Source organism: Gorilla gorilla, chromosome X (assembly GCF_029281585.2).
Source record: "Gorilla gorilla gorilla isolate KB3781 chromosome X, NHGRI_mGorGor1-v2.1_pri, whole genome shotgun sequence".
Taxonomy (NCBI): domain Eukaryota; kingdom Metazoa; phylum Chordata; class Mammalia; order Primates; family Hominidae; genus Gorilla; species Gorilla gorilla.
This window is the reverse complement of record NC_073247.2, coordinates 16500333-16521545: the sequence shown is the minus strand read 5'-3', so window position 1 is coordinate 16521545 and position 21213 is coordinate 16500333. Positions and strand designations below refer to the sequence as shown.

General features: G+C 36.7%; 1 protein-coding gene across 5 annotated transcripts in view; it reads left to right on the top strand.

The window, feature by feature from the left end:
* The window catches only part of NLGN4X (neuroligin 4 X-linked), a 342805-nt gene that overhangs the window by 185849 nt on the left and 135743 nt on the right, over positions 1-21213 (top strand). For all 5 annotated transcript variants that reach the window (XM_004063748.5, XM_004063749.5, XM_019019656.4 and 2 more), the window contains exon 3: positions 14466-14618. In XM_004063748.5, the coding sequence (XP_004063796.1) occupies positions 14466-14618 (153 nt within the window). The remainder of the gene's footprint in view (positions 1-14465; positions 14619-21213) is intronic.

Here is a 21213-nt window from a genome sequence, read left to right as displayed (position 1 = left end):
GCAGTAATAATTACCCTATCTTCCAAATACTTGAGTGACCTTATGCTTCTTAAAATATATATTTTAGGGCTCTTAATTGAAATCAATTGCCTTTATAGCCTCTATTACAGCATACTCAGAAATTGAAGAGCGGGATGATTTTGTATAAATATAGACTAATTTTGTTTCTCTGGAATGACTAGAATCATTTACCATGTCAGGTACACACACAAGAAATGCTAAGGGCGAGTTGTGAATGATTTGACTAGGAACAATAGTTGGGCTGCTTTTAGATGTCTCCTTTTGCTACATAGACAGCAAAAGGAGAATTCACCAAAGGTGCCAGCCCTTCAGAATCCTTGTCCCACACCACCAAAAAGTCCTGTGACAGAAATTCCACCTATTAATCAGCTGCTGTGTCCTGACTACGGAGAAAAGTATGATGCAACGGAACGCAAACTTTTCCACAATCTCATAACAAGGAAAAATATATGTATGTATAATATGTGTACATATATAAGAAAATATGTATTACATATATAGTAAATACAAATACACGTGTGTGTGTATGTATATATACACACATATTTTGTTTTGTTAGGTATTTTTTATGGCTATTTATTAAAAAAAGTCACATTGAAAATAAAATTGACTTTTATTTGCCCTAAGTTACCTCTTGAAATATTGTGTTAAAAACCTAATAACTTCTGACAGGTATATATATACCTGTAGAGGTTAATATATATACGTGTGTGTGTGTGTGTGTGTGTGTGTGTGTGTATGCGCGTGCATAGAAGTTATTAGGTTTGTTTTGTTGTTGTTGTTTTTTTGAGATGGAATCTCACTCTGTCGTCCAGGCTAGAGTGCAGTGGCGTGATCTTGGCTCGCTGCAGCCTCCGCCTCCTGGATTCTAGTGATTCTTGTGCCTCAGTCTCCCAAGTAGCTGTGATTACAGGCATGTGACACCATGTCTGGCTATTTTTTGTATTTTTAGTAAAGATGGGGTTTCACCATGTTGGCCAGACTTGTCTTGAACTCCTGGCCTCAGGTGATCTGCCTGCCCTGGCCTCCCAAAGTGCCAGGATTACAGGCGTGAGCCACTGCACCAGGCATTATTAGGTTTCTAGTACAACATTTCAAGAGTTATAGGTATAGATATGTGTACGTGTGTGTGTATATGATATATATATATATATCGTGTATATGATATATATATATATATATATATATAACCTCTATGGGTATGTTAGGTTTTTAATACAACATTTCAACAAGCATCTTAGGACAAATGAAAGTCAATTATCTTCTCAACATGACTTTTCTTAATAAACATACATTTAAAAATACCTAGCAAAATACATTATTTAGTACCTATTTTTAAACACACTGTGGTTTAATCTCAGGCTCATAGATTCTTCGAGATAATATTGTCTATCAGCTGCAAATTCTAAAAAAAAATGGGAAAGGCTCATGTAAATATAATAGGATTTGTATTTCATTTCTGAGGACAGAAACATTTCAACAGTAAAATTTGCAACTAAAAATGCTTATGGGAAGTTAGACAATGCTCTAGGACTCTAATAGTAAGCACAGGAATATGTCAGAGACCCATAAAATCTTTAGATTTATTTTGATTCCTACCTGTAAAAGTGTGAAATAAATTATTGCTAAATCCAGCAAAACAGCAAAGGAAGATTACTATTCACCTTTTTCTCTCAGTCTGTCTTCCAAAGCTACTAAGAGAAAAACAAGAAAAATACAGAAAATCCTATTTCCATTATTACAATGAAGCATTTTTGAGCTAGTAGAAAATTAGAATTAGACCTTGCTTTTACTGGCATCACAAAAGCATTTCATCCTGTTTTTTGAAATGACAAATGGCAGAATTCTTATATACTATATGCTAACCAAAATCATGTTATTGCCACGTCATGAATTATAATTTAATATCTACTCTCAAAGTTAAATAAGAAGATGCAATATTGCATTTCCCTGCTTGAGAGGAGAATTAGTTACACTTGTTACGTAAAGGCTGTATTCATCACTGGTTGTCATAGCTGTTATGACTGTGACTCTTATAATAGAGGTGGGCTTGCAGCCAAAAATATATGATTCATCCAAAAGATATTTGCCATGTAACTTATATTATATGTGCTGAATATTTTGGTAGTCATTGCAAATTAAGGAATATGGTGTTGAAAAATCACAGGTAACACCTTTTTCTTGTTGCTAACAATCTAACAGGGAGACCTTATTTAACAAGATATCATATTACACATTACAATTCATTTTGTGAAGAAAAATGCCAACTACAGTGAATAATTGAGGAACCCAAGTTCATTTATGAATGGAAGGTTGGGATGAACAGGGAATGCCTTTCTGAGGAAATGGAATTTAAGCTGATCAGTAAAAATGAATCTTCCAGGAGCATATGGGCTTTGCAGATGGGGGAAACAGCAGAGAATGCCCAAAAGTTCTAAAGGAAACCTGATGATGAAATGAGTTAAGCCATGTTCCTGGTAGTGTATCAGTTAGCTTTTGCTACATAAGGAACCATCTCAAAGCCGAGCATCTCAAACAACCTTTATTTAGCTAAGCATCTCAAACAACCTCTATTTAGGTTATGATTCTTGGCTGGACATCTGGGCTGTGCTCAGCTGGGAGGCTCTTCAGTCTAGAGTCAGCTTCCAGGTCTGTTGGGTGCTCATTGGCCAAGCACTATCTTAACAGGGTGCTTGACAGTGCTCCATGTGGAATATCATCCTCTAACAGGCTAGCATAGACTCTTCATGGAAGCTTGTCAGGGTTGCATGTAGGTGTGTTCAAGTCCTCTTATAATGAAAGCTAAGAATAAGGACAGTGTGTCACCCCCCACATCCGGAATGTCCAAATAAGCAAATCCAGAAAGACACAAATGAATGGGTAGTTTCCAGGGGCTGAGAGTGACCACTAAATGGTACCATATTTTTTGGGGGGGATCATGAAAATGTTCTGCCATTAGATATTGTCAATTATTGCACAGATCCATGAATATATTAAAAACCATTGGATTGCATACTTTGACACGGTGATGTGTATGGTATATTAATTATATCTCAGTTAAGCAATTATATCTGTCTATCATTTATCTGTAAACCAGATAAAATAAGACAGGCTAGGTATATAGAAAAATAGAACAGAACAAGGTAGACAGAAACAGAATCTAGCAGATATAAAACTTGGCATGTAAGTAAAGAGCTGTAATACCTATGTAGCTGAAAATGGAACTGTTCTCTAAGGAAATAATTAAAATAATCTCTGTGCTCTATCATCCAGATAAATAAATTCCAGGTGAGTTATGACCCAGATGTGAAATAAAACCTTAAAACTGTTAGGAGAATATGTAAGCAAATAAAATGTCTTTATGTTTCTGGATTAAGTAATCCTTTTTTTTAAAAAAAAGCAGAAATTATAGAGAAAATAGTGATAAATTATAATACTTATGCATTTTAAAGTGGTACCTTAGATAATTAAAAATCAACAAAATGGTTAAAGACAACAGACTAGATATCACCAGTGCTCAACTGTGTAAACTTGGGCAAATTATTTAATATGTGTATACCTAATTTTCCTCAGCTATAAAATGATATTAGTTACACATCTCATAAGGTATTTATGAAAAATGCATATTCGGAGCTGGACACAGTGGCTCACACCTGTAATACAGCACTTTGGGAGGCTGAGGTGGGAGACTTGCTTGAGGCCAAGAGTTCAAGACTAGCCTGGACAGCATAGTGAGACTTTATCTCTACAAGAAATAGAAAAAAATTAACCAGGTGTGGTGGTGCACACCTGTAGTCCCAGCTACTCGGGAGGCTGAGGTCGAAGAATCACTGGAGCCCTTGAGTTGGAGGCTGCGGTAAGCTACAGTTGTGTGACTGCACTCCAGCCTGTGTGACAGAGCAAGACTTTGTCTCTAAAAAACAAACCAAATGCATATTCAATATGCATAAAGCCCTTAGAACCATACGCAGCACTGCTATGCACTGTTAAATGTTTGCTTTTACATGCTCACAAAGAGGCCAGCATCCATGAATATAAAGATTTCCTACAAATCAATAACAGACATTCAGCCAGTCAAAAATTGGATTGCTATTCAAGATGGGAATTTAGAATGGGAATATAGAAATGCATCTGTACTAGTTTTAAGGAACATGCAAATTGAAATATAAACTGTTAATATTTTATACTCATCAAAGTGGCAAATGTATTGTCTGATAATGTCAAGTGTTGGCAACAGGGTAAGGGCCAGGAAATTTTCTTACCTGCTAGTAGGTGTATAGCATAATACAACTTGTTTGGAAAGAAATATGCCAGTATCTACTGAAGATAAAATTAGTATTACCCTATGTATCAGTTAGCTACTGCTGCATAACAAAGGACTCTAAAAGTCAATGCCTTAAGACAATAAGCGCCTATTACTGCTTATGAGCCTCTGCATCTTGTTAGCTGGAAATTTATTTTGGTCTTGGCTGGGTTCATTCATGTGTATGCGTTGTTGATTTGGAGTGAGTTCTCTTAGGTAATTGGGGGTTGCTGGAGGTAATTTTGCCTAGGTTGGGGCCAATGGGTTCTTCTCTATGAGATCTCTTGTTGTGCAACCTGCTAGTCTGAACTTTTCACAGGGCAGTGGCAGAGTTTCAAGAGAGTAAGAATAGGTACAGGGGATTTGAGTCCCAGTCTTGGAAACAGCACATCATTATATTTTTTCTTTTGAAAAAATGCAATTTTAAAGCCACTCAAGATTCAAGGGGTAAAAGTACAGACTCTCTATGTATGAGGAATAGTAAATTCACGGGGAGGATTGTAGAACTGGGAACCTTTTGCCTGTCAGTGGACTACACCCTGTAATTCAACAATTGTCTATCTAGTAGTTATGTGCCCTGGAGCTGAGGTCTTCAAACTGGCAGATGTCTTTTCAAAATTTTTCAAAGTATGACTCTGCTGATGATTTTAAAGAAACTAATTTTCAGGTACTCAGCCCCCAGATGTTCTCCTTTCTAAGCCTTCCTGGTCACCAAAAGCTTCTTCCCACATCACAAAAGGATGACCTTCAGTAGGCATGACACTTTGTTACCAACCTTTTCTGCCAGGATTTATAATACAAGAAATATCTTTTTGAATGCTGCTTTCTGGAAAGCCCCTTTGCTGAAGGCTCCATAAAATAAGCCTCCTATCTTATACATATTTCCATTAAGAGTGAAGTTTGGTCCTGTTCAGGTGTTCTGATTTCAGAAAAAGAAAAAAGAAGCCATAGGTCAGCTATGGCAGTTCTTTCAAATGCAGAAACTGAACTTTTCTGTTGCTAACCAATTTTTCAAGGTGCATATACATTGGGTGAAGCCCATCGGTAAATGATCCAATCTGAAAATCATCTGAAGGTCATCTTTCAAATTCATTGTGGTAGTATTATTCAAGTGGAGGCTCAAATATATTTCAAGTGTATGCATGGAATATTTTCCCCAGCTAGAGTCTGTTGTCCAGATGTATGGAGGAAAGAGGAGGTGTCCAGGTTGTGTACCTGTTCTTCTCATCTTTCTGGGGCTATTCATGTCCCTTCTGTGCCCTCAGCCTCCAACCCATGCTTCTGCTCAGAGCAGCCTGTTTTCTTTGCTCCCATAAATGTATTCCTGGCCCCAGATCTTCTGTGCATATTTAGAAGCCCTAACCCACTTCCTCACGAGCCACCCCTCTATCCCCAGACTCTCCTACCAGGAACAGCAGAGGATCCTAAATTCATGCATGCATTTTCCTGCCCCGTTGGAATGATCTGTGTGCATGTCTGTCTCTGATGTTCATCTCCTTCTTCAGTGTGGGTGTGTCATTACCTCTTTTAGCCAGGACTGCATGGCATTACCTCTCTTAGTCGGGACTGCATGTTAAAAGGGTCAACACATATTTGTAGAAGGAATTGGCTTCTGAGTGAATGAACCCATGTGTCATGGGCAGTCTGTGAGGACATGCCAGTCACTTCCTTGCTGCCGAGAGCTGGGGATATTGCATTGGATTAGAAGATTAAGCCCATATTACTCTATGGCCAAGTGACAAAATAATCAATCACATCCACATCTGTGATAGCCAAGAAAACATTTCTTTCTGTGCCCCTCCCCCACCCCCCGCCGTATGCAACTTTCCGTGTGTGGAAATAATGTACTTAGCTTAAAAAGTCTCTTTCTCTACTTAACAAGACTAAGTTGAAAATTAACCTTGCCCACTTAAAAGAAAACGAATATGCAGTAAACTATGAACTACTAATACAGTTCAATATGATATCTCATGCAGATCAATAATGCTGAAGGTTCTTTTTGGTTCTATTATTTCCTTATATTCTTGCTTAGATAAGATCACATTTGTATCTATTGACTTTCTATGATAATTTAGATACATAAGTGGCAATAATTAATATATATTAAAAATACAGATTTAAATTGTTTTTCTGACTTGTAATGTTAACAGCAGTATATGTGACTGTGAAGTTTTCCTTTGATGTTAATTTTCACTTTGACAATAGTCTTCATTTTCCAATTTATTTTTTTTTTTAATTTTAATTTTTATTTTTTTTGTGATAAGGTCTGGCTGTTTCACCCAGGCTGGAGTGCAGCAGGGCGATCTCAGCTCACTGCAGCCTCCACCTCCCAGGCTCAAGTGATCCTGCCACCTCAGTCTCCCGAATAGCTGGGACTACAGGCATGCACCACCATGTCTGGCTAATTTTTTGTAATTTTTCATAGAGAAGAGGTTTCACCATGTTGGTCAGTCTGTTCCGGAACTCCTGACCTCCGCCCACCTCGACGTCCCAAAGTGTTGGGATTACAGGCATGAGCCACCGCGCCCATATCATTTTCCAAATTCTTTACAAAGTTTTTCTCTTACATTCATAACATAAAGTGCTATTTTAAATAGACTAACTTTTGAAAATAACATAGATAAAGCACTAAATGGGGACATCAGAGGAACAGGTTAAAAAAAGCTGGAATATTCTTCAGGATTAGGGACATTGAGATTTTATTTATAAAATGATATTTAAATTTTAATAATAGAATGGTTGTACTTTTGCTTGGAGTATTTAAATCTTCTCTTTAATATTTAAAGCCAGTTCTGCACAGAGGTTTTACGGAGATGCTAATTGTTGTATGAAAAGGAATATTATTCTGGAATTTTGAGGAAGGGTAGACATAGAGAAGAGAAAGGAAACTCACAGCCTACCTAGGTTTTATTTGGGCTTTGTGTGTGTGTGTGTGTGTGTGTGTGTGTGCACCAGCCACAAGCTGGGTTTATTCTTGAATAAACTGTAGACAAATTGTTTTTCCTGAATCTTCTAAAACCTGCATTTACATAGTCCATGGTTGTGTCTAAACTAGATACTCAAGAGAACTTGGTTTGTTTTAAAGGCATTTAATTAGTTATATTTACATGGACAAATAGAGCAGCAGTTTATTAAAAAAGAATGAAAGGATAAACAAATTAAATATACGTAGAACAGGAAAGACAGCATCTAATTATGTTTCTGGGTCAAGCTCTGATATACAAGATTAATTTAAAATTGGGATTTGGCAAGTAATTTCTATCGAAATCTCAGCAGGAGTTTTTGTTGCAACTAACAAGCTGATTTGGAAATTTTCATGGAAAGGCAAAGGATCTAGAGCAATCAAAAAGACCTTGGAAAAGGGGAAGAAAGTTGGAGGGCTTCCATTTCTCTATTTTAAAAGGTACTATAAAGATATAGTAATCAAGATAGCAGGCAACTCACATGGTTATAAATTTAGACCAATGAAATATAATTAATTACAGTTTGCCCTTGAACAACGTGAAGGTTAGAATCCCTGCACAGTTGAAAATTCACTTAAAACTTTTTACCCCCCCAACACTTAACAACCAATAGTCTACTGTTGACTGGAAGCCTTACCAATAACATAAACAGCTAATTATCACATCTTTTGTATGTTATATATACAATGCACTGTATTCTCACAATAAACTAAGTTAGAGAAAAGAAAATACCATTAAGAAAATCATAAGGAAGAGAACATATATTTACCACTCATTAAATAGAAGTGGATCTTCTTAAAGATCTGCATCCTCATCTTCAGGTTGAATAGGCTGAGGAGGACGAGGGAGAGGAGAGGTTGGTCTTGCAGTCTCAGGGGTGGCAGAGGCAGAAGAAAATCCACATATAAGTGGATCTGCACAGTTCAGAACTGTGTTGTTCAAGCGTCAATTATAAGGGTTTAGAAATAAATCCTTCAATTTGTAGTCAATAGGTTTTTAACAATGGTGCCAAAACAATTAAAGGAGGCAAGGATAGTCTTTTCAATAAATGGTGCTGAGACAATTGGATATTCATATGTAAAAAGATCATTTTCAACTCTTACCTCTTATTGTACCCAAGAATTAACTCAAAATGAACGACAGGTGGAAATATAAGAATTAAAGCTCTTAAACTTTTAGGAAACTTCAGCAACACAGGAGAAGGTCTTCAGGGCCATGGATTGGGAAAGATTTCATAAATTTGACCTCAAAAGTACAATCCTTAAAAGAATCGATCAAGTGAAACTCATCAAAATTAAAAACTTTTACACTTCAAAAGGCACTATTGAGAACATAAAGTGCTATTTGTTGAGAAAACCAAAAGACAAGCCATAAACTGGGAGAGGAGATTTGCCAACCATATTCCCAATAAAAGACTTTTATCTAGAAAATATATAAACAAACCACTTACTATTCAATAAGAAGAAGGAAAGAAATTGTTTTTTAATGGGCAAAAATAAATTAATAGACATTTCTGCAAAGAGTGTACATGAGAAGATATTTAATATCATTAGTTACTAAACATTAGCTAAATGCAAATGAAAACTACAGTGAGGCCAGGTGCAGTGGCTCATGCTTGTAATCCCAGCACTTTAGGAGGCCAAGATGAGTGGATCACTTGAGGCAGGAGTTCAAGACCAACCTGGCCAACAGGGCAAGACCCATGTCTACTAAAAATACAAAAATTAACCAGGAATACTGGTGCATGCCTGTAGTCCCAGCCACTTGAGAGGCTGAGGCACGAGAATTGCTTAAACCCAGGAGGTGGAGGTTGTCGTGAGCCGAGATCGTACCACTGCACTCCAGCCTGGGCAACAGAGCAAGACTTTGAAAAAAAAAAAAAAGCCTATGATGAGACACCATTTCACATCCATTAGTATGGTTATAACAAAAAAGGATATTAGCAAGTGTTGGCTAGGTAATAGAGAAATAGAGACCCTTTATACCACCGTTGGTGAGAATGCCAGGTATTGCAGCTGATTTGGAAAATAGTCTGTCAGTTTATTAAAACATTAAGCATAAATTTGCCTTATGAAACAGCAATTTCACCCCTAGGTATCTGTGCAATAGAGATGAAAACATATATCCATGCAAAAAATAGTACACAAATGTTCATAGCAGCTTTATTAATAATAATCAACAAGTAGAAATAAACCAAATGTCACTCAACAAATAAATGGGTTTAAAAGATGTGGTATACCCATACAATGGAAGATAATTTAGCCATAAAAAGGAATGAAGTATTGATGCATGCTACAGTATGGAAGGACATTGAAAACATATGCTAAGTAAAAGAAACCAGACACAAAATACCACATATTATATAAGTTCATTTATATGAAATGCCTAGAGAAGGCAAATCTTATAAAGACAGAAAGTGGATCAGCAAGGCTATCACACCCACGCACCCACCTAGGTCTGGTTTTAAAAGGTATTAAGCCTCCATGAAATGGACATTATTTGACTTTTGTTTGATATATGGAAACAGCATTATCAAGTCTTGGTTTCAAAATATGTTTAAGCCCTTCTGAGTTATGTAGAACAGAGGAGTGTTTTCCATTCACAAGTGTTGGAGATGACAATATTTTCCCTTTGCCTTAATCCGCTTATCCTAGAACCCTATAGGAAGGCAAAGACTGTCTTGATTGATTGACGCAGTTAAAGTTATTGATAGTGGGATATGCACATATGGGCTGCATCTGTCTATGAGAAGGAAGCAATGGAGCCAATTAATTAATTCAAGCAAAATTAAGTGTTCACACCTTTTAAATGTGGAAACTATAAAAACCAAAATGGTGCTCTGTGCACTAAGAGCATAAGCTAGTTTTTGCTATCCTTAAGGGCCTCTTCCTGCATTTTGCCTATATTAAAATTCCTATGCAGATCTTATTGAGGTGATCAAGGTAGATGACTTCGATTTTTATTTTCTTCAACAAATTCACGTACCAATAACTTTCAAATGGTATTTAGTAACTATTTTAAACACAAAGGACATGATCTTCAAACGATATTTAATAGCTATTTTACACACAGAGGACATAACTTTCAAATGATATTTAATAACTATTTTAAACACATAGGACATGGTCTATAATGTTTTGTCCTGACTTAAATATTTATTGCATGTAGTAGATTTTAATAGAAGAAAACAAGAGTGAATAGTGGGTAGTGCTTCTCTAAACACAGATTAGAGGTAAATCTTAGTGATTTAAATTAGTCACAATTCTGACTTTTTGAGATTGCATGTTTATAAGTTTTTAATGCATGAAATTAATGTCAATTATATAATATTTTGAATAAAGTCCTTCCATGTTTACTGTGTGTGTTTTTGCTTGCCTTATGAAAATTTCTAACCATAATGTGTCAGTAACATTTCAAAAATTTATTTAAATTATAACATGTTAACATCAGAGGACTATTGAATACGCCATAAGCATTTCTTTAAAGAATGTGGGAAATGTCTTTTCTAATAATTTAATTTTCTCTTTTTTTAAAACAACTCACGTTAACATTTTTTTTTTGCAGTAGCATCATTTTAACCCCCAACTGCATATTCACAGGATATCTAATATTTTTTGCAAGTAACATTTTGAATTTGTTCTTCTTGACATCTTTATGTTTATATGCATTTTGCATTTCCCTATCTCATTTTTTTGAAATCCAGATGTAACAGATTTCAACTTTTTGTGTTACATTCTTTTTTTTTTTCTTTTTCTGGGTAGCATCTCTCTCTTTTCTGAATTTTTTGAAAACCTGTTGTTTTTGAATTCTCTTTTTTCCCTTTATTTTCCTTCTCAATATGACCCCAGGAGCCAACACAAAGAAAAACGCAGATGATATAACGAGTAATGACCGTGGTGAAGACAAAGGTATTTTTTGTTTTTTCAAAGCTCAACCCCGATGCATGATTTTATATCTATCTATCTCTCTTTTTTTTCATTTCAATCTGTTTTTTCTCCCCTTATTTAAAACTAGTACACTTTGGTGTGCTTCTTTAATTATTTTCTTCTTGTATAGAAACCACTGTCATTTTTTAATCCCAGTTACCATGTACAGGAAACAAATCACTGTGAGAAGTATAAACATTGTTTCTAAACATGGAAAGAGTAATGAACTACTGTTTAAAGAGAAGCCCTTTTTTTTTTTTTTTTTTTGGCTTGGTCACAAGAAGAGAAAATGGAATTTTAAAACATGCATGTATAGTCTATTTTCTCCCTTCCAAATGTTATTTTGTAAGTTAATATACTACTTTGGAGCTTTGGTCTTCTTAATTATTTTTATAAACTACAAAACTCTACAGCACCTTAGAAGAATTTTTTTTGGTGGGGGGGCTGAAATATCAGTTTTTTTTTTCCTTCACAAACATATTGATTCCAACATAGATTTCTGATAATCTGCTCACAGTGAAGTACACCAAAAAGTGTTTTAACGAGATGCTGTTGTTAACGAGCCCTGATGCATTCAGGACTGCCTTTTACAGCATTTAAGGGAGGGGGGGAAGATAAGAGTATCTCAGAACTGAAAAAGGACAAAAAGCTAGCTGTGTTCATCTTTCTTTTCACACCACGGCTTTTTTGAAAACGTTTTTCTCCTTAAAATGTTTTGTTGCTGTGAAGTTTCTTCTTAAGGCTACCAAATTGCTCAACACATTGTCTACCAGAAGTGAAAGGATTTTTTTTTAAAAGATGGTAGGTCTGAGGTACTCATGCAGACAACTCGCACGCTGTTTTTCTGCCCTTTCTGTACAAGAAATGATTTTTTTTTTTTTTAAAGAGGAGAAGCAACAAAAAAAGTACTCAAGCAAGCCCTTCTTCATTGGTAAGGCTCTATAGGATTAGCTAAAAGCACATTTTTCCCATCTGGGTAGCAAAATGCATGGAACTCCATTAAGGCCCTGGCTGGACCTTTGGGTCTCTGTCTGAAAGGCAATTTAAAGCCCAAAAGTGAGTCCTGAATTATCCTTGCTGGTCAAGCCCAACGTCCATGACAGGGTCTTTTGACCAATTCTTGTAGTTGCTCCCCTCCTTGCTTATCTTCATAAATCAACTTCATATTCTCCAAGAAAAGAAATCTTGCCAACACCCTTTCTGTGCCCAGTCTTCCCTTAACATTTTGAATATTATTATTTTTAATGAGCTCATAGAGCTGTCACTGTCTCAAGTAGCTCTCTGAGAGATCTCCATTCTGATGGCCATAGGAGATCAAAATCACCTGCTTCAGGTAGCCCCTTCTTTGATAAGGGCTTCTGAATGTCTGACATTTTATCAGTATTGAGCAAATACATAAAAATGAAATAAACTTTTGTCTCATACCTTATACTGCTCTAATTTGTATCCTGTTTGGCCTTCTCTTTTTAATACATTTCCTCTTGATAATTAGGATCTGTTTTCACAGTGTTCCCAGTGAATCTTTATTACCATTAAAATGCCATCTAATTTTCATTTCATATTGTTGTTATGATTTTTTGACTTTGCATTAATATGACAACTGGTTATTACTTCCACAAGTTCAAGAGAGTCTTGTTCTATATTTTATGAAAGGTAAGAGATGTTAATCTCACATATTTTCCAAGGGAGCACTTTAAAGCAGCCCTTCAAAATCTCTACTTACTCTTTTTTCCACAATTTACTAGGCAACCGCTGGTAATGGTAAAAGAAATGGGGCCAAAAACAGCAAATTAGGAACCAGAAAGAAGCAGTGGATCATGAGAAAAGCCATTTCTTATTCATATAGCAGAAGACATTTCCTGTAGTGTATGATGAATAAATGATTAATAGAAGATTTTTACTTCATATTTGAATTTTATATGAGAAAACAAAAGACACTTTTCTGCCGTGGATTAAATATCTGCAAATAAATACTTGGGTAACTTGACACTCTTTTGTGTGCTTTACTGTGACCAATGGGTATGTCGTGTCTTCTGTATGCACCCAGTAAAATTGTGATCATAATTCATTCAAATTGGAGCCACCATCCAAACGATGGTAATTCATATCCTCAGAATTCCTTTGTGGTATTTCAAAAGTGTCCCTGTGGATTATGAGGAAAAAAAAACTTTATTGATGAAAAAATTGAAAATAAATATGTATAAATACTTGAGTTTTCTTTTAGTAACAAAGATATTTAAATTGTTTGTACACACACACGCACACACACACACACACACACACACACACACACACATATCTGTATCCAGAAATATTTATACGTGAGGTCAGTCTTCTAAAGATTAAATGCAGCCCTAATGGCTGATTAATGTTATAAAACAGGTCTTTTCACAAAGCAGGCCCTACAGATGGTCTCCAACTTACTATCATCACAGATCATTGTTTTTACATCATTGTTAATTTAAATAATAAATTACCAAGAGGAATCATTGGTTGCAAGTCACAATGGGAGTTTATATTCCCTGTGAAAATATAAAGCATTTAAATAGTTTGGATTCTTTTGCCATTTTTTATTACATCTCTTTTATTTTTGTCACCTAAGTATGTTAGTATGTTACTGTAATCACTGGAACAAAGACATTTGCTTGGACATCTTTTCTTTTTTTTCCCTATTTCTGTTCAGTTAATAATTTTTAACTGTTGATTTTGCTTTCTTGTCATTATCTGTCCCTTATTGATAGTTTATAGCTTCACTACTACTTTTATGTTTTTATTGTTAAATTGAAGATGAATCTGTACACTCACCTGCGAATTAAGATGCAACTATATTAAAATTAATTATAATTTTGAAGTTGATTTTGTACTTAATTAGAAGATAAAATATATTTCGTCAAGGGTCCCATGTGTTTATTCAATTTAAATCACATTTTAGGGTTTGAGCAAAATTTAGGAAATGTGTACTTTACCTAAAACCATTTCTTTTAGTGCTTTAGATATATATAGAAGCTTAGATGAGCAGAGTAAGCTAAATGTCTGTATGCTTCTTAAAATACCATTTCCATAAATAGAAAACGTAATAGCATTGATCATTTTCCTTAGACACTCTTATCAAGGGTCATATCATCCATAAAAATAAATGTGCTTAATTCAAGTCAAAATAGGGAAATCAGTGAATCTCCTTTTTTCTTAATTTAGCATTGGTGAGTCAGTGTGATTCTTTATTGTGTTTCCTTACTTGGCTTTTTTTTCCAGATATTCATGATCAGAACAGTAAGAAACCCGTCATGGTCTACATCCATGGGGGATCTTACATGGAGGGCACCGGCAACATGATTGATGGCAGCATTTTGGCCAGCTACGGAAACGTCATCGTGATCACCATTAACTACCGTCTGGGAATACTAGGTAAGTGATTTCATCATGTGAATGACTGAGCAAGAGGAAACATGAAAAGTCCACTTCTCGTTTTGACGGGGCTCGTGGATTTGAATCCTGTTATTCCAGTTCCTGGTTAATTCCACTTCACGGTATTTACTTTATGTGATTGGATATGTTTATTCCTTTTACTACCTTTGTGCAACGTGGTCATGAATCCCTTCTCAAACCAATGCAGACTTTAAGATCTTAAAGATGAAATGAAATTTTATTTATAGCATGTTTCTCCCTTGGAGTTCAATGAATGTATGTTTGTCTACATAGACCTGTACAATGAACACATATTTGGTGATATTATAGTTGGGAATGGCCATAGATCTTAGCTTTCTTTTCTGATTGTGTCATTGTATGAATCAGTATATTGTGTGGAGGAAAAGATTTTATCCAATTCTCCAACTGATTATGTTGAGCCTTTGGAGGATCTGTTGTTTTGGTTCCGTTGCATTTGCATGCAAGGAAACTTAGCTGTTAGTTGACTTTTGTTCCATTGATGATCTACGATTAAAGGCTAAATACATGGAAATTCAAGTTTAGTTCCTCCTTGTTTTGATGTTTCGTTTCTTTTCTTTCTTTCTTTTTTTTTTTTTTCTTTGAGATGGAATCTCACTCTGTCGCCCAGGCTGGAGTGCAGTGGTGCGATCTTGGCTCACTACAACCTCTGCCTCCCGGGTTCAAGTGATTCTTCTGCCTCAGCCTCCCAAGTAGCTGGGACTACAGGCGCATGCCACCACACTCAGCTAATTTTTGTGTTTTTAATAGAGACAGGGTTTCACCATATTGGCCAGGCTGGTCTCGAACTCCTGACCTCGTGATCCGCCTGCCTCGGCCTTCCAAAGTGCTGGGATTACAGGTGTGAGCCACCACGCCCGGCCATCATTCATCTTCTTCTGATTGTAGGTTGGAAAATTATACATCTTCAGGGTCAGATTTCAGTACCTTCTGAGATGGCCTTTCCTGGTGTTGGTTAGTTTGTGAATAATATTCCTAAGACCTATGTAAAAACATTTGTTTTCCAGGCAAAAATGCATTAAAATGGTATAGAAAATAAAGTTTTTAACAAGTTAGCCATGAGAGAGATGTGTATATTGGTTCCAGTGTGATTATGATACAATATGAAATACAAAACAAAATGAAGGCCAGGCGTGGTGGCTCTCGCCTATAATCCCAGCACCTTGGGAGGCCCCGGCAAGCAGATCACTTGAGGTCAGGAATTAGAAAACAGCCTGACCAAAGTGGTGAAACCCTGTCTCTACTAAAAATACAAAAATTAACTGGGCCTGATGGCAGACGCCTGTAATCCCAGCTACTCAGGAGGCTGAGGCAGGAGAATCTCTGGAGCCCAGTAGGTCGAGGTTGCAATGAGCAGAGATAGCGCCATTGCACTCCAGCCTGGGCCACCGAGTGAGACTTTTCTCAAAAAAAAAAAATAATAAAATAATAATAATAGTAATAAATTAATTAAAATAAAAAGCAAAATAAGTTGGACTAAAGGAGGTCTGTCAAACAAGAAATATGACTGAAAATGTTTTCTTCAAATATGGCCAAGAATATTTTCTTTTCAATCAGATGACTTCATTTCATTTTGAGTGGGGTTTTTTTTTTCTGTGTGAAAACATTAACCTGTAAGAAGCCCTAAAAGGTGGTGAATTGCTGAGAAACCCTAAGAGGTGGTGTAAGAAACCCTAAGAGAAATGCATTTCTTACTTTGAAATGCAAATCAGTCACAGGTGTTGCTAAAGTTGTATCTTTTGAAACATTGATAAAGAACTCAAAATTCCAGGTTGGTTTCTGCATTAAAGAAAATAAACACCACCAAAAAACCTTTTAGTGTCAAAAAACTTATTATGTCGTTGGCTTTATTTCCTATATGTTTTGTAGTTTTCTGTGAGCCACATCTTGGCGGAATAATGCCTCTGAACTTTTGCATAGCAGTAATTGCACGCTTCACTGAATAGTTTTCAGAGGCGCTGGATAGTTGCTTTGGCTACTAGTGTTGGAAACAGGAAATTGTGCTTCTTGATGTTTTACAAAAGGTTCATTCTGACAAAGAGGTGGAAGGAGGAAAGTACGTGTGAGGGCACTGCACAGGCCCTCTTCAAAGGGAGCAGTGTGTGCACTGCCTGTAGCACGGCCACACAGAAGAAAGCTTGGGCATGCTTTTCTGAAGGAAGCAGTGGGCATCAAGAAAATTCTTGCTTTGCTGGAATCACACAATATTCTGTTGCATGCGTGATGAATTGATGTGTCTGATAAGATAGAGTTTCAAAATAAATTGATCTCCTTTTCCCCCTAAAGCTCAGTTGTATCAAGCAACTCTACACTATTTTTTTTTTTATCAGTTTTGTCCCTTCGTGAATCAATTGCACATCTTGCAAATTAGCCCGGAAATTATACACACTTTTTTAGAGGAAAAAAAACTAATTAAAAAATTGTTAAGTCTACTTTTTGTTATGGAGAGTTTTTAAAAGTCATAAGATAACAGAGAGCTGTAAAATTGGTGGGGAAGAAATAAAAGAAGCGATTTAGCATCTCTATGCCAGTCTATTTACATTCCTCCAATGAGCTAGTGTGGAACAGCCAAGCACACTACAGACCCCCTTTCATTTGATGGAATGAAATGTGCCAAGTTTGCCGATTTTACAGGACGATAGAGACTTTAAAATGTGACTGCGTTGATTTTTATCATGGATCTTGCATTTACTATTGTCCTCTTGAAAACAGCTAGGCGGCATTTACTTTTTGCTTGCAGGAAACTCCTATTATCGGTCTTGAAAAAATGTTTTTAAACCTTTGGCATCCAGATATTTAAAAAGATGATCAAATAAAATACACAGCAGGCACTGCAATGATCATTTCAGTGAGTGCATTTCATACAAGTAGATACAATTTTAGGCAAAAAGTTGAAATATTCTTTGAGTTCTTTTTCTTCCAATAAAAGTCATAAATGCATAAATGTTATCTTCCTACCTGAGGAATGGAAAAATATTGTTTTAAGATTTTTTTTTAATGGAGTAACAAATGCTATTTTCTGTTACCCAAAAGAGAGGATTAAAAAGATGAAACATGCCCATAATGGAAGCGGAATGCTGGCATTGGAAAGAATGTAGATTGCAGCCAGAGACAGACAGGAGCTAACAACTTTCCTCTACCTCTGCCTTGAGAAAGTCAGCTAGCGTTTCCTCAGACTCTTTCCTTAGATGTAGAAGGCAGTGGTCTCTCCCTTGCAAGGTTGTTGTACAGTATAAAAGTTCCATGGTTCAAAATACCACACTTTACCTCATTAATATATAATCTGCTTGTCAATAAAAAAATAACTTTTTTCTTTTTTTTTTTTTTTGAGATGGAGTCTCGCTTTTATTGCCCAGGCTGGAGGGCAGTGGCATGATCTCGGCTCACTGCAACCTCTGCCTCCCGGGTCCAAGCGCTTCTCTGGCCTCAGCCTCCGCAGTAGCTGGGATTACAGGCGCCTGCCACCACGCCCCGCTAATTTTTGTATTTTTAGTAGAGACGGGGTTTTGCCATTTTGGCCAGGCTGGTCTCAAACTCCTGACCTCAGGAGATCCACCCGTCTTGGCCTCCCAAAGTGCTGGGATTACCAGCGTGAGCCACTGTGCCTGGCCAAAAAATAACCTTTTAAAAAAGATTTAATGGACTCATGTAGATGAAGTTTCATAGGCTCTCAGCAGCAACCATTATACCCAGTCACACTACAATTTCTAGTGTTATTAATACCATTATGCATTGTATTAATACTACTGTTTATCCACAGTAAGAATTGTAGCTGACCCAATCTGTAATGGCTAATATCTATCAAATATTGGCATCCAGACTGAACCATGTTAATTTAAAAAAAATTACAAGACACTTCTAGACATTAAATAAATCAGAAGATCATCATGTTTGCTATTTTTTTTTAAAAATAATCAGAACTGTGCTACACAATCTTGCTAGCTATTGGCCATATAATTTATGATCCAATCCAGGACATGTTTGAGAGTTGCTCATGTGCTATGAATAAACTGGGATTGTCCCCGGCAAATTGAGATGTATCATTATAGCTATAAAGTAATTCTTTATATCTACATGAAGTGTCTTCTGATTGAATTGGTGTTCAGTTTGTTTTTAAAGAAGCTGCACTTCTATAAACAGATTTCCTTTGTGTTCTGCTATACACCCTTGTCACTAGGAAGGTGTATATGTTACCAGAAAGGGATCCTAATCCAGACCCTAAGAGAGGGTTCTTGGGTCTCGTGCAAGAAGGAATTGGAGGCAAATCCGTAAAGTGAAAGTAAGTTTATTAGGAAAGTAAAGGAATAAAGAATGACTGCTCCATAAGCAGAGCAGCCCGAGGGTTGCTAGTTGGCTATTTTTATGATTATTTCTTGATTATATGCTAAACAAGGGGTTGGTTATTCATGAGATTTCCCGTAAAGGGGTGGCAATTATTGGAACTAAGGGTTCCTCCCCTTTTTAGACCATATAGGGTAACTTCCTGACATTGTCATGGCATTTGTAAGCTGTCATGGTGCTTGTGGAAGGGTCTTTTAGCATGCTAATGCATTATAATTAGCATATAATTAGCGTATAATGAGTAGTGAGGATGACCAGACATCACTCTAGTTGCCATCTTGGTTTTGGTGGGTTTTGGCTGTTTTTTTTTACTGCATCCTTTTATCAGCAAGGTCTTTGTGGCCTGTATCTTGTGCTGACCTCCTGTCTCATCCTGTGGCTAAGAATGCCTAACCTCTTGGGAATGCAGCCCAGTAGGTCCCAGCCTTACGTTACCCAGCCTTTATTCAAGATGGAGGTGCTCTGATTCAAACGTCTCTGACATATATATTCAAGAATTTGGAAAACCTGAAGTTCACCAATGCCTCTCAGATTAGTCATTGCCAGGGTGTGTGGTGTTCCTATCTGCTCAGAAGCCAGAAACCAGCAAAATCCTTGCTGAGCTGTACGTGCCAGGGCATTTGCCTCGTCTCACCTACCCACTTGAGTACCTATGCCCTATCACCCATTCACCTCACAACATCCATACGTATCATTTACCCCTAAGAAGATTAGACATTAATCCAGGTAATAAACTTTCAGAACAATCACTCCAGACAGAAACTGCAGAGGATAATCTGATAAATCTGAATCCCTGTAAGGCCATTACTGAATCAATAAATACTCTTTTCTCCATCTTAGTCCCTTACTTTAGTATAACTTGAGTTCTCCCCAATCTGTTTTTTTTTTTTTTGTTCATGATAGTCCAAAGACCTTCGATGTAAAAGAGAATGCATCTTGCTCATGCTTTTTGATGGAAATACCTGGAACTTATTTATTCCTTCCCCTTTCCAGTTGTCTCCAAGTGCAAGTCTGTACCTGCAGTGGATTTCATCTGCCTCCATTTAAATATGTATTTCCGTTTAGCTCACATGGTACTATCACCTTTTTGGTCATCCTATGACTTCATGCTTCATGTATGCTGAAATTAATTGTTGCTTCAAAAGAGTCCCAACTATGTAACATCAACTCATTGTGTACCTCTATGTGGCTGGCAGATATTACTTCATTTAATCTTCATAAACTCCCTTGGAAGAGTTAACCTTATGTCCTACCTATGAGGAGATGAATGCTTTGAGGTAATGGGATTTACTCATGGCATCACACCTTCTAGCAGTCAGAGCAGGGACTGAAACCCGGGTGTAACTGAAGCCAGAGCTCTGACTTACCACTCAGAACTCATCCACAGCCTTGTTAATTAATGTCAAGTGTGAATTAGTAAACCATGGAATGAGTGAAGAAATTGAGTATCACTTTAGCATCAGACGTAGCTTTTATCATTATGCAAAAAAGTTCTTACTGCTGATCAAGATACACAATTGTGATAAGATGCTTACAGTGTATTTTTAAGTTCCTCAAAGTGGGTCCTTGAAGGCTGATTCGTTTCCATTCAATCGATACTGGTTTGCTTTGGTTCACAGTGATGGTGGCATTAACCACAACAGTGGCATTTGTCACATCAAAGCTCTTCAGTGCAGTAGAACTAGTGTTTCATCAGGAAATTTGGTGTCTTACCCCCAGTTCCCATGTCATTGCTGGCTTGCTGTGTCATGTGCATAAATTGAGTCAAATGATCATTTCGGTGCATTTCTTACAATCTTTCACATATTATAGCTATCCTGAAAATTTTCATCTGAGGGTAGATTGCATCATGGTCTTCTGAAGTTGTCTTTCTCTTTAAGACCATTCATTGAATAAACCTATTAGACGCTTTGGAGTCATAATTGAATATAAGACAGAAATTGTTTGATATAAAAGCAACCAACATGCATAACAGAAACAGCATTTGTAGTCATAATTTGGGTGACTTAACCCATATGCACTTGCTCAGCCTAATAATGTGGTCACTTTCCCTGTTCTGGTGTCCCTTGTAGGATTTTCCTCTGAAATTGAGGGAGGGTGGGCTGAGCTCTGAAGCATTCTTGCAACATCGGCCAGAGTGGTCTCACCTTTATGCTTTTGTGATATGTGTGAGCCATGTAATATTCCACTCAACAAAAGAAGCCTGGAAATCATT